The sequence below is a fragment of the Lissotriton helveticus genome, chromosome 5_1 (genome assembly GCF_964261635.1).
Source record: "Lissotriton helveticus chromosome 5_1, aLisHel1.1, whole genome shotgun sequence".
In the NCBI taxonomy this organism is placed as follows: domain Eukaryota; kingdom Metazoa; phylum Chordata; class Amphibia; order Caudata; family Salamandridae; genus Lissotriton; species Lissotriton helveticus.
Genome location: NC_136065.1, coordinates 1019806702 through 1019820387, shown reverse-complemented (window position 1 = coordinate 1019820387; position 13686 = coordinate 1019806702). Strand labels below are relative to the sequence as shown.

General features: G+C 47.7%; 1 protein-coding gene across 2 annotated transcripts in view; it reads right to left on the bottom strand.

Moving 5' to 3' along the window:
* The window catches only part of DNMBP (dynamin binding protein), a 534728-nt gene that overhangs the window by 79269 nt on the left and 441773 nt on the right, over positions 1-13686 (bottom strand). For both annotated transcript variants that reach the window (XM_078643534.1, XM_078643535.1), the window contains 2 exons: positions 12699-12898; positions 12188-12318 (listed from right to left, as the gene is read on the bottom strand). In XM_078643534.1, the coding sequence (XP_078499660.1) occupies positions 12188-12318; positions 12699-12898 (331 nt within the window). The remainder of the gene's footprint in view (positions 1-12187; positions 12319-12698; positions 12899-13686) is intronic.

Here is a 13686-nt window from a genome sequence, read left to right as displayed (position 1 = left end):
AGGCGTAAACTCGTTAGAGAGATAGGCAAGTCCTTCGAGGGGAGGCGGGAGGGTGCATGTGAATCTATGAAAGACACTAATACTGGATGACTGCAGTTACAGGTAAGTAACGCATTTCTTATCCAGTATTTGGGTGTCTTTCATAGATTCACATGCCTGAATCAGAGTAGCCAGCAATACATTATGCACATTTTTGATGGAACATCAGATATGAGTCTGTAGATAATACATATCACGCGACTGCAAACCACCAAAATGCATTGTCATGTAAATATTAGTAAAAGAATGTGCATACCAGTAAAGGATGGAGGGATGGAGGAAGGCTCACCTCACTGGAATAGATGGCGAAGCACTGCTCGGCCCACTGCTGCATCCTTCATCAGCTCAGTATCCAGGCAGTAGTGCCTGGTGAAGGTGTGCGGGGACTTCCAGGTCGCCGCTCTGCAGATGTCCAATACCGGCACTCAAGCAAACAGCGCCGCAGACGTGGACATGGCTCTTGTCGAATGAGCTTTGACTCGTGAGTCCAAAGGCCGTCCGGCCTTGTCGTGACAAAAGGTGATCGCAGAAGAAATCCACCTTGAAATACTCTGTTTTGTCAGGGGCATGCCTTTCCGTGGTCTACTAAAGGCAATAAAGAGTTGAGATGACTTTCGGAAGTGTCGTATCTTGTCGATGTAGAATTTAAGACATCTCTTCAGATCTAACGAATTTAGTTTTCTCTCGGCTGCAGTGGTAGGATTTGCAAAGAATGACCTAAGCACCACTGGTTCGTTAAGGTGGAAGTCCGAGGGGACTTTTGGAATGAACCGAGGGTTAGTCCGCAGAATGACTCGGTCTTCCCTGAATTACATAAAAGGATCTTGGATGGAGAGAGCCTGCAACTCACTGACCCTTCTGGCAGCGGTTAACGCCAGGAGGAGAGCCTTTTTCCATGAGAGGAACTTGATCCCCGCCTTATGGATGGGTTCGAAGGGATGCTTCATTAACTGATGAAGGACCACACTGAGGTGCCACGATGGAGGAATTGGTCTTGGTCGTGGAAAGGACCTGAATAGGCCTTTAAGGAATTGTTTTATAAGTCTGTCCGCCCACAGGGATGGGCCCGTAGCAGTCCTTGTGAATCTGGAAATTGCCGCTAGATGCACTTTGATGGAGGCATGTGCAAGGCCTGATTGCGCTAGATGCAGTAAGTATGGCAGCAGCTGCTGTGGAGTGGTGTGGAAGGGGTGCAAGCCATTAGCCACACACCAGGAACAGAATCGCTTCCATTTTAGTGAGTAGATTTTATTAGTGCTGTCCGCTCTAGCCTTCGCAAGGACGTCTCTGCACTCCTGCGGGATGTTCAGGTGGATGAATTCGCGGTATTCAGGAGCCAGGCTCACAACTTCAGAGAGCTCAGATTCGGGTGGAGAACCTGCCCTTGGGACATTGTGAGCAGGGCTGGAAAATGCTGTAGGCGAAGAGGGGGCCGGGCAGAGAGGCGATGAAGTTCCGTGAACCAGTGATGCCTCGGCCAGGATGGAGCGATTAGGATCAGAGTGCAGGGCTCTGACTTCATCTTCCTGAGAACCCTGGGTATCAGTGGGAATGGCGGAAAGGCGTACGCAAATACGTTGCGCCATGCGATGGAAAATGCATTTCCGAGGGTTCCTGAGTGGTGATGCCTGCTTGCGAAGCTTGGGCATTTGGCGTCCTCTCTGGTGGCAAAGAGGTCTATTCGCGGGGTTCCCCACTCCGCGAAGATATGCTCCAGCACCTCCGTGTCTAGCTCCCATTCGTGGGAAGGAGACCTCTCTCTGCTCAGGGCGTCCGCAAAGACATTGTCCTTGCCCGGGACGTACTCCGCTTTCATTGTTATTCCATGTTCCAGAAGCCAGTTCCAGACTCTTTGCGATTCTCGAGATAGCGAGAGCGATCGCGTCTCCCCCTGTTTGTTCAGGTAGTGCATCGTCGTGGTGTTGTCTGTCCTGACGAGCACTGGGGAGTTTCGAATGCGTGGTAGGAACGCTTGGAGAGCCAGGAAGACCGCTCTTAACTCCAGTAGATTGATATGGAGCTTGGTTTCCTGTGTCGTCCACTTGCCGTTGATCTGGAGTTCTTGGAGTACCGCTCCACAGCCTTCTAGGGATGCGTACGTTGTTATTACGTGTGGTTCTGCTGGAAGCAGGAACGGTAGTCCCTGTGACAGATGTTTGAGCGATCTCCACCACTGTAAGTGGTTGACCATGGTTCGAGTGACGCGTATGCGGTCCTCGAAAGATCCCGTAGCTTGCGTCCATTGCTTCGTTAGTTCCTCTTGGAGAGGGGGCATTTTGAGGCGGCAGTGGGGAATGAGCATTATGCATGAGGACATCATGCCGAGGAGGGACTTGAAGGTGCGGACCGGTAGAGTCTTCCATGAAGCCACTGACGTGGCCAGGGAGACGAGTTTGACCTTTCTCTCCTGAGAGGGGAAAGCTCTGACGCGTTCCGTGTCCAGAGTCGCTCCAAGGAACGTGATGACTTTGGTGGGTTCCAGTGCCGACTTCTCGCGGTTGAGGGTCCAACCTAGTCGGTGGAAAATATCTAGACAGGCGCTGGAGGATGAGGCTGCGGCGGTCGCGGATGGTGCTTTTACCAGCCAGTCGTCCAGGTATGGGAATACCTGGTGGCCCTGTTGACGGAGGAAGGCTGCCACAGGGGAGAGGCATTTGGTAAATATCAGTGGGGCAGATTTGAGGCCAAATGGAAGGACACGAAATTGGTAGTGTTGTCCTGCTACCGCAAACCTGAGGTACTTCCTGTGCCCTTTGAGGATAGGAATATGGTAGTAGGCGTCCTGTAGGTCTAAGGACGTCATGTAGTCCCCTTCCTCCAGGAGACCAAGGATTTCCTGTAGAGTCACCATACGGAACGATTGTTTCTTTAGGAACACGTTGAGTGCCCTGAGGTCGAGGATTGGCCTCCACTTTTTTCCTTTTTTGTGGATTAGGAAGAAGTGAGAGTAGAAACCTTTCCCCTTGTGGGCCTGTGGAACTCTCTATCGCCCCCTTTTGGAGCATGGAAGCTATTTCCTGAAGAAGCAACCGGTAGGTGCCTGTGGGATCGTTTGTAAGGTGGTGTCGTTGGGGGAATTGAGACAAATTCTAGGGAATGTCCAAATTGAATGAGTTGGAGTACCCACCGATCCGTTATCTTTTGCCAATTTTTTAGGAAGTATGTGAGTTTTCCTCCAAGTTGTAAAGAATGCAATGGTGGATGGACTGGCCATAGAAACGAGTCATTGGCGGTTGCCAGCAGGTCTTTTTTGTTTTTTCCCTCTGTAGCTTGACTTGCCGTAGGAAGTCTGGCGCCCCTGTTGGCTTTGCCGCTGTTGGAATTGCGGTTTGCTTTGGGAGTACGAATAGGAAGACCTATTCTGGTAGGAACCCCTATATGAAGGTTGTCCTCTTCCTCTGTTGCCACGAAAGGACTGGTTCCGGAATTGTAGAGTTCCAAGAGCCTTGGCAGTGTCCGTGTCCTTTTTAATAGTGGTGAGGGCCGCGTCAATTTGTTCACCAAAGAGATGCTGGCCGTCATAAGGCATATCGAGAATTCTTGTTTGCACTTCCTGGCGGAAGGAGGTGGCCTGGAGCCAACCCTGTCGTCTTAGTACGGCAGCACCTGCCAGCTGCCGGAAACCAGTCATGGCGACGTCAATCGCGCAGTCGATGAGCTCGGAGGCAGATGTTTGGCCTTCTAAGAGGAGCGAATGAGCCTCCTCTTTGAGATCTTCTGGCAGGTTAGAAAGATAGGGTGCAATGTCTGCCCAGAGTTGACGATTGTAACGGCCCAGAAGTGCTATAGAATTCGCCACTTTCACCGTCATGGCCGATGTGGTAGAGAAACGTTTGCCAACCGCATCCAGTTTTCTGCCTTCCTTGTCAGGTGGCTTCGACAGAGGCGATGCTGGATTGCGCAAGTTTTTGTGTGCCGCTTGCGTCACTACAGAGTCTGCCTTGGGGTGACCGGTGAGGCATGCTGGCGCCGATGAGGTTGCCTTGTATTTTTTATCTAGCCTGGGCACTACCACTTGTATAGAAGCTGGTGTTTGCATGAGTTGTTTGCCTTGTTTCCAGATAAAGTCAATGATGGGGATTGACCTGGTCGACTTTTTAGTGGGCTCCTTGAAATCGTAAAGGAAGCATTCAGTCTCCTGAGTTTCCATAGACATATGGAATCTTTTGGCAGCCTGCTCTATGAGATTGTGGAATCCACCGATGTCTGCGGGTGGTGATTCCGAAGACTGTGGTTCCGGAGAGGCCGGAGAATGTGCCACATAGTCCTGGTCTGCATCTGGGTCTGACTCGTCGTCATGGACTTCGCCCTCTTCCCGTTCTCTCTCTTCTTCGTCAGATGAGAGGATGTCTTGTATTGGCTCCTGTACTTTCTCAAGCACCAGTGGAGGTGGCTTATGCCGAGACAAAGGAGTTGGTACCTGTGCAGCTGGAAGTGCAGGTGTAGTGGGTTTCTCCGGAAACCTCTCTTTATAATCCTTTATTAGGAATTGTAGATCCGAGACGATGGATGCTGGTAGACACACCATTGGTGCAAGCTGTGTCTGCATTTGAGTGTGGACCGATTGCTCTACATGGTACTCCTCCTCCGGCTCCTCATCTGTGCTTTGGCATTTAAGCACCAAGTCTGATGGACTAGTTGCTTGTGTATATGACTCCTCATCCGACTCTTCACCTTGTAATAGGCAGGCTGGAGGTAGTTGTTGCACCTTACTGGGCGACGTCAGGACTGGCGTAATTGGCCTTTTTGTGATTTTAACTGTGACATGGCTTACTTGAGGTGGGAAGGCATCCATGGCATGCGATAAAAGTGCAGACTCTTTCCATGGCCCTGCGGTCGTCGACGCTTGTGTCGACGGTGCTGTAGTAGGCGCCTTCGCCGACGGCAATTTACCCGGCGTAGACGGTGTCTCTGTCGACGGTGTCTCTGTCGACGGTGTCTTCGTCGACGCGGTTTTCGCAGACGGCAATTTCTCCGTTGTCGTCGTTGATGTCTTCGACGACGATCTCGTCGTCGACGGTAATATCTTCGTCGTCGATGGAGTGACCGGAATGGTCGACGGCGTAGGTCTACTCGCCGACGATGAAGGCGGCGTCCTCGTCGTCGAGGAGGTAGCCGACGATGCAGTAGTCGTCGACACTGTCGTCGTCGATGTTGAGACAGTTTTTAGCGCTGAAGAAGCCTGTCGTCGTCGTCGGGACCAGCGGCTGCTTCCTGGTGACGGGAAGTTCCTTGCCAGACACTGAGGTCTTGCCCTCTGAGGACTTTTTGGAAGTCTTCATAGGAGGGGTGTCTGAGGGGCTAGGGGAAGTAACCCTTGGCCTCTTCAAGGAAAAATGTGAAGTTCCAGAAACACTCTCACCTTCCGACACCAAGTCATCTGTCTTGTTCTTGAGTCTGTTGAGCCAGAGTAGTAGGCGTCCTTCTCGGTCCTTGAGGGTCTTGTTCGAGAAGGTCCTACATATTTTGCAGTCCTTGGCTTGATGCTGAGGGTAGAGACAATATAAACAAGTTTCATGTTTATCCTCCACATGAAGTCTTTTCTTGCTACAGGAGGAACAGGTCCTAAAGAGACCTTTTTTCTGGCTATCAGTCATAATTATAGAAGTTGAATAAAGTCGTTTTTTGAAGAAAGAAGTAGATTCCTGAGGAGAGCTCAGGTGGAGACTCCCTAGCACAACGTGCGGTAGAAAATCTGAGAGACTTGGGCTCCTGACAGGAAGGTTCTAGAAGGAGGTAGTAGCTGATTGGTTGGTTTTCTTTACTTTGGTCCTTTTTACAAAAGGACTCAGATAGGCCACCAAGGTGGGACCCTTGGGCCTGCTCTGTTTGGTCCTTTTTACAAAAGGACGTGGATAGGTCACTAAGGTGAGATCCTTAGGCCTATTCTTTTCTATGTATGTCTATAGGACATTACTTTTTTATATACCGGAGGCTCCCGTCTCGACGACGGGGAATGATTCAGGCATGTGAATCTATGAAAGACACCCAAATACTGGATAACAAAGGAATACGTAACAACAATTACTTAATGGGATTATATCTGTAAGACCGGTTAATGCATCCAGAAACCCAAAACTGCCATAAACCCGAAAATAAAATGTCATTAAGTCAGCAAAGTAAAGCACACAGTGACTATATTACCAACCACACCTCATGTTACATCTGCAATCTAATAAAAGAATACTTTTTGCCCATCAGCAAACACTAGTGAGAATAAAAATGGGACAATGTATGTATCCACAAAATGGCATGGCTTTGATAGACAGCCCATCCAAGCAAAGGTAAAGCATAGAAAACACACAAAGGTCAAAGGCTGAAGGCTGAAGGGGGCCGGTAAAAAGCCTACTCTTACTGGCACTGACTGTACATTTTTAAATAGTGGATGTAGTCCCCCCAGAGAACTAAAATCATCTGTTAACAGACATAACAATAGTACTTAACAGATGGGCCATTAGAATACCTTAGAGGGATGGACACCTTTACTACATGTCGCAGGTTTACATCCTGAATGGAAGAACTCAGTTTCCACCCCCCCCCCCCCCCCAGGATAAAATGCATCATATGATTAAAAAAGACCGGTTCAGAAGAATTATGTAATAAAGAGACCTGTCAGGAGGTACAGTTAATTATCTGTGAAATTGGCTTTGATGGTTTAATTTTTGTCTTGAAACAATTCCTACGAGAACCCGGCTCTTAAATGCAATGATTAAAAAGCATTTACTACACATAAGTCAACATTTCTTAACTTTAAAAGGTAAAACCAATAAGCACTGTACTCGCGTTGTAACATTCACATGCTCACTTTTTTTTACCCATCTGCAGTGATAAAGGAGGTAAAGATTACTTATGCAAGAGTTCACTTCACCAGTATGGCAGATACAATTTTCTAACTTAATTCTGTCATACTGTTGTCATTTTAATTCAATGTTATTTTGTCTTATGTTTTAATTTGCTCTATGTTGTAGAAGCATAATGTTTTTTTTGTAGCAAATGCTAATAAACTGAACCCAAACTTTGATCATGCACTTTTGACGTCATAACAGCATCTGCATCACCTTGCGCGACCTGCCGGTCAAAGGAGAACCCTGTGTAATTGTAAGATGAACCTTGCATGCTGAAACAAGGCTGAGCAGCTGCACTGAGCGGAGTGCAGACCCAACATGCAGGGGCTTAACACTGCAAAAGAGCTCACCTTTCTGTCTATTCCAGGCAGCAAAACTATCGAGGATCCTCTGGATACCCATGGGCAAAAGCAGAAGAGTGTCATCAGCAAACATCAATGCTGGCACTTTTCTATGTGCTAGCTTCGGAGCATCGTTATCCTTCACCTCAATAAGTTGATCGACCAGTGCATCGAATAATAGACAAAACAGGGTAGGTGCAAGCACGCATTCCTGCCTTACTCCTCTGTTAATTGGGAGTGGAGAGGTGAGTTCACCATGTTTCCCATACCTACTTTGCACATAATTACCTTCATGCAATCTCCTAAGCATGCGTAAAAGATAGGGAGGGACCCCCAGATCACGAAGTTCACCCCATAATTTGTCCCTGGGCACCAGGTCGAAAGCTGTTTTTAGGTCCACAAATATTAACCGCATCGCCGCTAGCGGTTTTCCCGCTGTGCGCGGCGTTTTAAAAAAAGCTGCGTTACATGACGAGCTCAGCTCATCATGAGCGTGCGAGCGTCGCAACTCAGGACGAGCTGAGCTCGTCATGAGCGGGGAAGGGGTTAAATAGAGACTGCCATCCTCTAATGTCACCGTTTTCCAATATAAGAGTTGGAGTCTATATAATTGGTCGACGGTGGGAGATGTTTTCCCAAATCCGGCTTGGTACGGGTTCAAGATTTCATGGTCATTCATCCATACCTGAAGACGATCCAGTAGTAACCGTGCAAATCATTTCTGGGTAATATCAATCAAACTGATGGGTCTTTAGTTAGTGGGTAAAAGTGGGGAACTCTTGTTAAATACTGGGAGAAATTCTTCACCAGTCCAAGTTACAGGGATCGCCATGCCCCATATTTTTGGTTCCGCCCGAAAAAGTTCCCTAGGTATTTTATCAAGCCCTGGTGCTTTGCTGGGGGATAACTTACTTATGGCATTTGCTATTTCGATCAAGGTTACCCCGGGTGCCTCTTCAGAAGTAATCTCTGAGGTAGCTGTGGCTATTTCATCATTGGAGCCATCTGCTTCCAATATGGTATATAAAGCCTGGAAATGTGTCTTACACACATCTGCTGCTATGTTTGTCTCTTGCTGGCTTCCCTTCGCTACAACCTGTACTGACTATACTCCAGAATGTCTTAATGACTGTTTGATAGGGCAGTTTTTAATGCATCCCATCTAGCCAATTCTCAAGTCTTTTTTGCTTGATGAACGCTGTCTCTATACAGTGCCCGTTTTCCTTGATTTGGCACCTATCCTTCGATTTATTGGTATCTATCAGAGCCAGCTTGGCCAATCCACAATTGCCATTAAACCAAGATCGATTAACCATCCCCCCCCCCCCCTAGAAAGTACTTTTGGAAAGAATATTTTGGCCAGTTTAGATGAGAGTACTACATGGAGCTCTGCAACTCTGTTTGGAGTTAATAGAATGCCATCTTAAGTTATGACATTTCCCATTACCAAAAGGATCGGGATGACTGTTGAGTATAGTGAGGCCAGCTTATTGGGGGACTGTTGAATTGCCGCCCACAGTATTCTTCTCCTATTATTTGAGAGTATTAGTCTCTCATCTGGTGGAGTACTGGGAGCCAAATGATTCCCCAAGTCCGATAGCTCCAGTTCCATGGTCAGAGCACTGTGATGGCTGTTGTGTCGAGGCAAGACAGCAAAATTAACAACCCTATGCCATATCCTGGTCTCCACTAAGATGTAGTCTAACAGGGAAGTTTTGACCAGCTCTATTAAATGTTACCTTCCCCGGTGTATCAGATTTTGTGCAGCCATTACAAGCTCTTAGGGAGTGAATCAGTGTAAGTGAGTTTATCTGGAGAGCCAGCGGGGACCATGCCCTGATTGACGAGATTTATGGATCTGGAATTGCCCATAGCAAATCTTCACAGAGGGTTGCATCATTAGGATCGACGAGGGGCTCAAATTGACAGTTAAAATCCGCCCCCCCGACCAACCACGTTTGTAGTAATTGTGGGAATAAAAAGTCCCAGTTGGTCATAGGTCGGGGAGTCTTGACTAAGACTTACGGGACAAGAATAAACATTAATAAAAGCAATTCTAATCTTAGAGGTAAAGGTAAGTGATATGCACTGAATATCATTAGGAGGAGATTTCAGCTGGTCAACCGTGCAACCCAAGTGTGTACCCACCCAAATACAAAGACCAGCAGATGGTCTGCCTCTTCCCCCCGTGGAGGAAGGTACATTAAATGACGCAAATCCCACCCGCAGTGCATCTTCCCATGCACATGTTTGCTGAAACATACATACGTCAATGCCCCCAATCGGGGCAGATCAGCTTGTTTTTCAGGCCAGCAACGTTCCAGGATAAGACCCTAAACTTGTTTAGTTAATTAACATTTTTCTGGTGTAGCGTCAAGGGTGTGGGTTTTGGGAGGTTGTATATCCCTCATTTGGGCACAAGGGTGCTTCTCTACCAACCTCAGTGGGCTCCTCCCCACAGTATACTGTCGCTTAAGGGAGCGGGGCTTGGGTCAGCTGTTATTCCTGGTACCTTAGTCAGGGCTTGTGTTGCAGGGGAGCATGTAATAGGGGTCAGTGTAATACCAACTTGTGAAGGACACGTAGCCAACGGCTTTTCCAATACACCTTCAGTAATCTTGGTCTTCTGGTTTACTACTATTTGTTGCTTCTCCATTTCTGCCCCTGGCCCATGGTGGATAATATGCACCACTGTCTTTTCTAGCTCCCTAAAAACCGTGGGCTATTAATCAACTGGGCTAGGCTTTGTAGCATTGCTTGTCAATCTACTTCTTCCAAAACCCAGAATCTACTGGCTACCGGTATGTTAAATAGCCAGGGTCTGGGAGGTGGATACCATTAGCCGCAAGCTGTTGCTTTAGAGACCACCTGCCCAGCTCTGGTCTGTTGTGGGTCCTAGATGGCACTTGGCCAGGAGAATAAAAATAATCCAGCGCAAAGGGACTAATCACTGTGGCTAGTTCCCAACTACAATGGTTCTAGTCTAAAAATTGATGACTACACAATGCCCTTGCATATCTTTTTGTCTGTTACCCACCCAGTTAACTCTACAGACGATAAGGATGTCCCCTGCCATATCATATGCGCGCTGTCTAAGCCTTGCCAGAGAGACCAGACATGTATTCCTTAAATCAAGTTGGGTTTCCCTCTAGCCACTTTTAATTTCAGGTACACCTGTCAGTATGATTATATACGGAGATGAGGCAGGAGGTAGATTTGTGGTAGGTAGACTGGCTCTTTCATCCCTGCATTCTATGCCCACCTCACCCCCACCTTCTCTGCTCATCATAGACCCATGCGTGGGCAAGCTGTTTTTATTTCTACCCCTCTTGTGTTGTACTGGTTCGTTGCTCCTAGCCTCACAATTGGTATTCCTAGAACTAGGGATGGTGGTGGGATCTTGAGCATACAGTGAGACTGGCCTTTCTATGGATTTCATACTTGATCTATCTGTATTGCAACTGAAATCTTTTCCCCTCACTGTAGCTTGGTTCAGCTTTCGCTGTCATTTCCTAGCCTGCTCTCCCACAGTGTCGCCAATGTATCTATACGTTCAACCAGAGGGGCAAGCTCTTCCCTCACAATAGATCTAAGTTGGCTCTGTAGGTCCATCATCAGGTACATCACCTAGGCTGGATATTCCTTGTCCGTTGATGTGCCAACAATGCATCCTAAGTTTGAGTCAGGATTGTTCAAGTTCTCTGCACTTTTGGAAGGCCCATTCTTGATTTTCTTTCTTTTTGACCCGACCCCAGTCATCTGTTTACGCTTTCCGTTCTTGAGTATACTGGTTGCCACCCCCCCCCCCCTTTCGTGTGACTACTTTAGGTGCGGCTCCTTCTCGTTACATACAACTTGTGGGGATGGCAGAGGATCGGTTACCCTAACTGTGGTAACAGGGGTAGCTGGTACAGTTTGAGGGGGTTTAATGAGTCAGTCACAGAGCGAGAGGGTCTGGTGTTAGTGAGAAACGTTTCTCAGTGAGCTCTATTTCCGTTGCTACCAGACCTATGGCCCTCTGTAGCATCCTATCGATTGAGGTTGATGGTAAGGAGGAGGAAGAGGATACTTGGGGTAGGGCTTGTTGTTTACCGGGGCAGGGCTTGTTGTTTACCGGGGCAGGGCTTGTTGTTTACCAGGACAGGTCTGCTTCCTCATTGTTGTTGGTTATATTGTAATACAATGAAAACACCCCCAGAAGCCAACCCACCAACACTTCAGCTAATTTGAGAGGGAAATAAAAGGACAAAGGCAAGCCAAACTGCTGGATACAATTGGTTAAATACAAAATAAAAGAAAAAAAAACGATTTTCAACCTGTAGTCCTGCTTTATTAACCGGGATCGAGGACCTCTGTTTCAGTTTCTACCTGTCACAAACCTTGATAGTTTTGATGTAAAAGCAGGGTGGGATTGAGGGCTGGAAAGAGTACTGTACAGCAAGCTTCACCAAGACAAAAAACCAAGAGGGGGGCCCAGTCCAGCCTCTTCCGGGCGTGGATGGTCTTGCCCTTGGCCCGGGAGCTTCATGCGCAGTGGGGGGAGGAGGCAGCGCTTTAAGCGCGATGTAGGTGCCTCCCCCTCGTAAGCGGCAGCAGGAATGTGGAGAGGTGCAGCCTGGGACTTGAGGTCTCACCAGGATGTGCTGTGGGCTAGGTGGCGATGTCATCAATAGTTGTTGCACCCTGGGACTGATGTCCCACCAGTGTGTTTGCGGCAAGGAAGGAAGGTGCCGTCAACAAGGAAAGTGTCCCCAGGAAATGTTAGTATTGTTGGGAGCTCTGGAGCAAGGGACAAGTGACAGAATCTGCTTCCATTCGGTCTTTTTTTTGCATTACTATCCAGTGGGCTGAGGGACAGATCGCACGGGCTGCAAGATGTTTCCAAGAGGCTGTAACACTTGGTATATTTAGTAACTGGCATAAAGATCATATTTTTATTCAGTCATGCGTGTGTTTCATTACCTGAGGGGCGAAGCCCGTGAGATGCTTCAGGTGGCTGCTGACACGGTTAGACTTTTTGATGATGGAATGAATGTTAAGCTTGGAGATTTTATCAATTAGTGTGTCTTCATCTCCTTTGCGATACTTTAAAACTGGGAAAAGAAAACAATATATGAAAAGATACATTGGTAATTTAATACAAGGTGAGGCAGAAATGTGTCTGTACATCTGAAGCAGACTTTATAAGCAATCTCGCACTGACCCACACTTGAGATTGTGCAGCTTCAGCTCTCCCAGAAGAGAACATTTGTGCAGTGTTCAACTGAGACGGTCATATTACATCTACCTTGGTACAGAAGGCAGCACTCTGACCTGCGTTCCAAAAAGCCTCTTGCTACTGGCCCTAATGTACTGGTGGGAAGTTTGCCCACGATTTAGAAGAAAATGCATTTCTGCATAAGTACATCTAGTTAGAACCCTTTTCAAGCAGAGAACCCCGTGCAGAGGAGAGAACAGGCCCCGTCTTGCTTACCTAGGTCTTTCCGCCGTTTGTACTCGTTGATGTTGACATTGATCTCTTTCACAACAAGGACAGCTTCAGTGAGTGGAGCTTTGTCAGGATGAGACTCTGGAGTTGCATTAAGAAGCTCCATAAGAAGAAGCGGGTACCGCATAACCCTCTGGACGGGTTTGATGAGGAAGGATCCCAGATTAATGTAGTTTGTACCACCCCTGTAGGAGAGGATTAATAAAACATTAAAACAATCAATGTACCCACTGCAGCAGGTCCCAGTGTTCATCCAAATATATGCATCAATGTGTGTGTGGGGGGGCGTAGGGGCTAACATCGTTGATTTTTGGGCATTAGTGAGGGCGTCAGAGAACTGGATTTTAAGCCATACCAGGCGAAAGGAGTATGTATAACCTGGATGTTAATTGGTGCTAAGGATTACCCCATCCCCTAAACAGAATAGGTTTGAATTGGTGCTAATGATTACCCTATCCCCTAAACAGAAAAGGTTAAGTGTCATAGGTAAGAGAGTGTGTGCCGGATGATAGGGTGATATTGTGACACTCCAGTGACTGGACGCTCTTGTGGTTGGATAGAAGAGTCGCCACTCTGAAAGTCTGCTATGCTTCACTACCCTTCACATACTATCTACTTTCCTTGGCAGTGTCGCTAGTCGGGCCAAGGCACCTCACTGTAGAATAAACATTCTCACACAAACATGATTTATATACAGCAGTAGCAGTGCAGTAGTCGTGGACCCTTTGCTTTCATTCTGTAACTGCACCTTTCCATCACCCAGAAGCTGCCTCTGTGCTTTTCTGCGCAATTACCTACACCACCAGGTAGAAATGCACAGCACTTTCAATCAATCAATCACAACATTTGTATAGCGCACTACTCACCCGGAAGGGTCTCAAGGCGCTTGGGGGAAGGGGTCCGCTATTGCTCGAACAGCCAGGCCTTGAGTTGTCTCCTGAAGGCGAGATGGTCCTGGGTCAGCCGAAGGTGG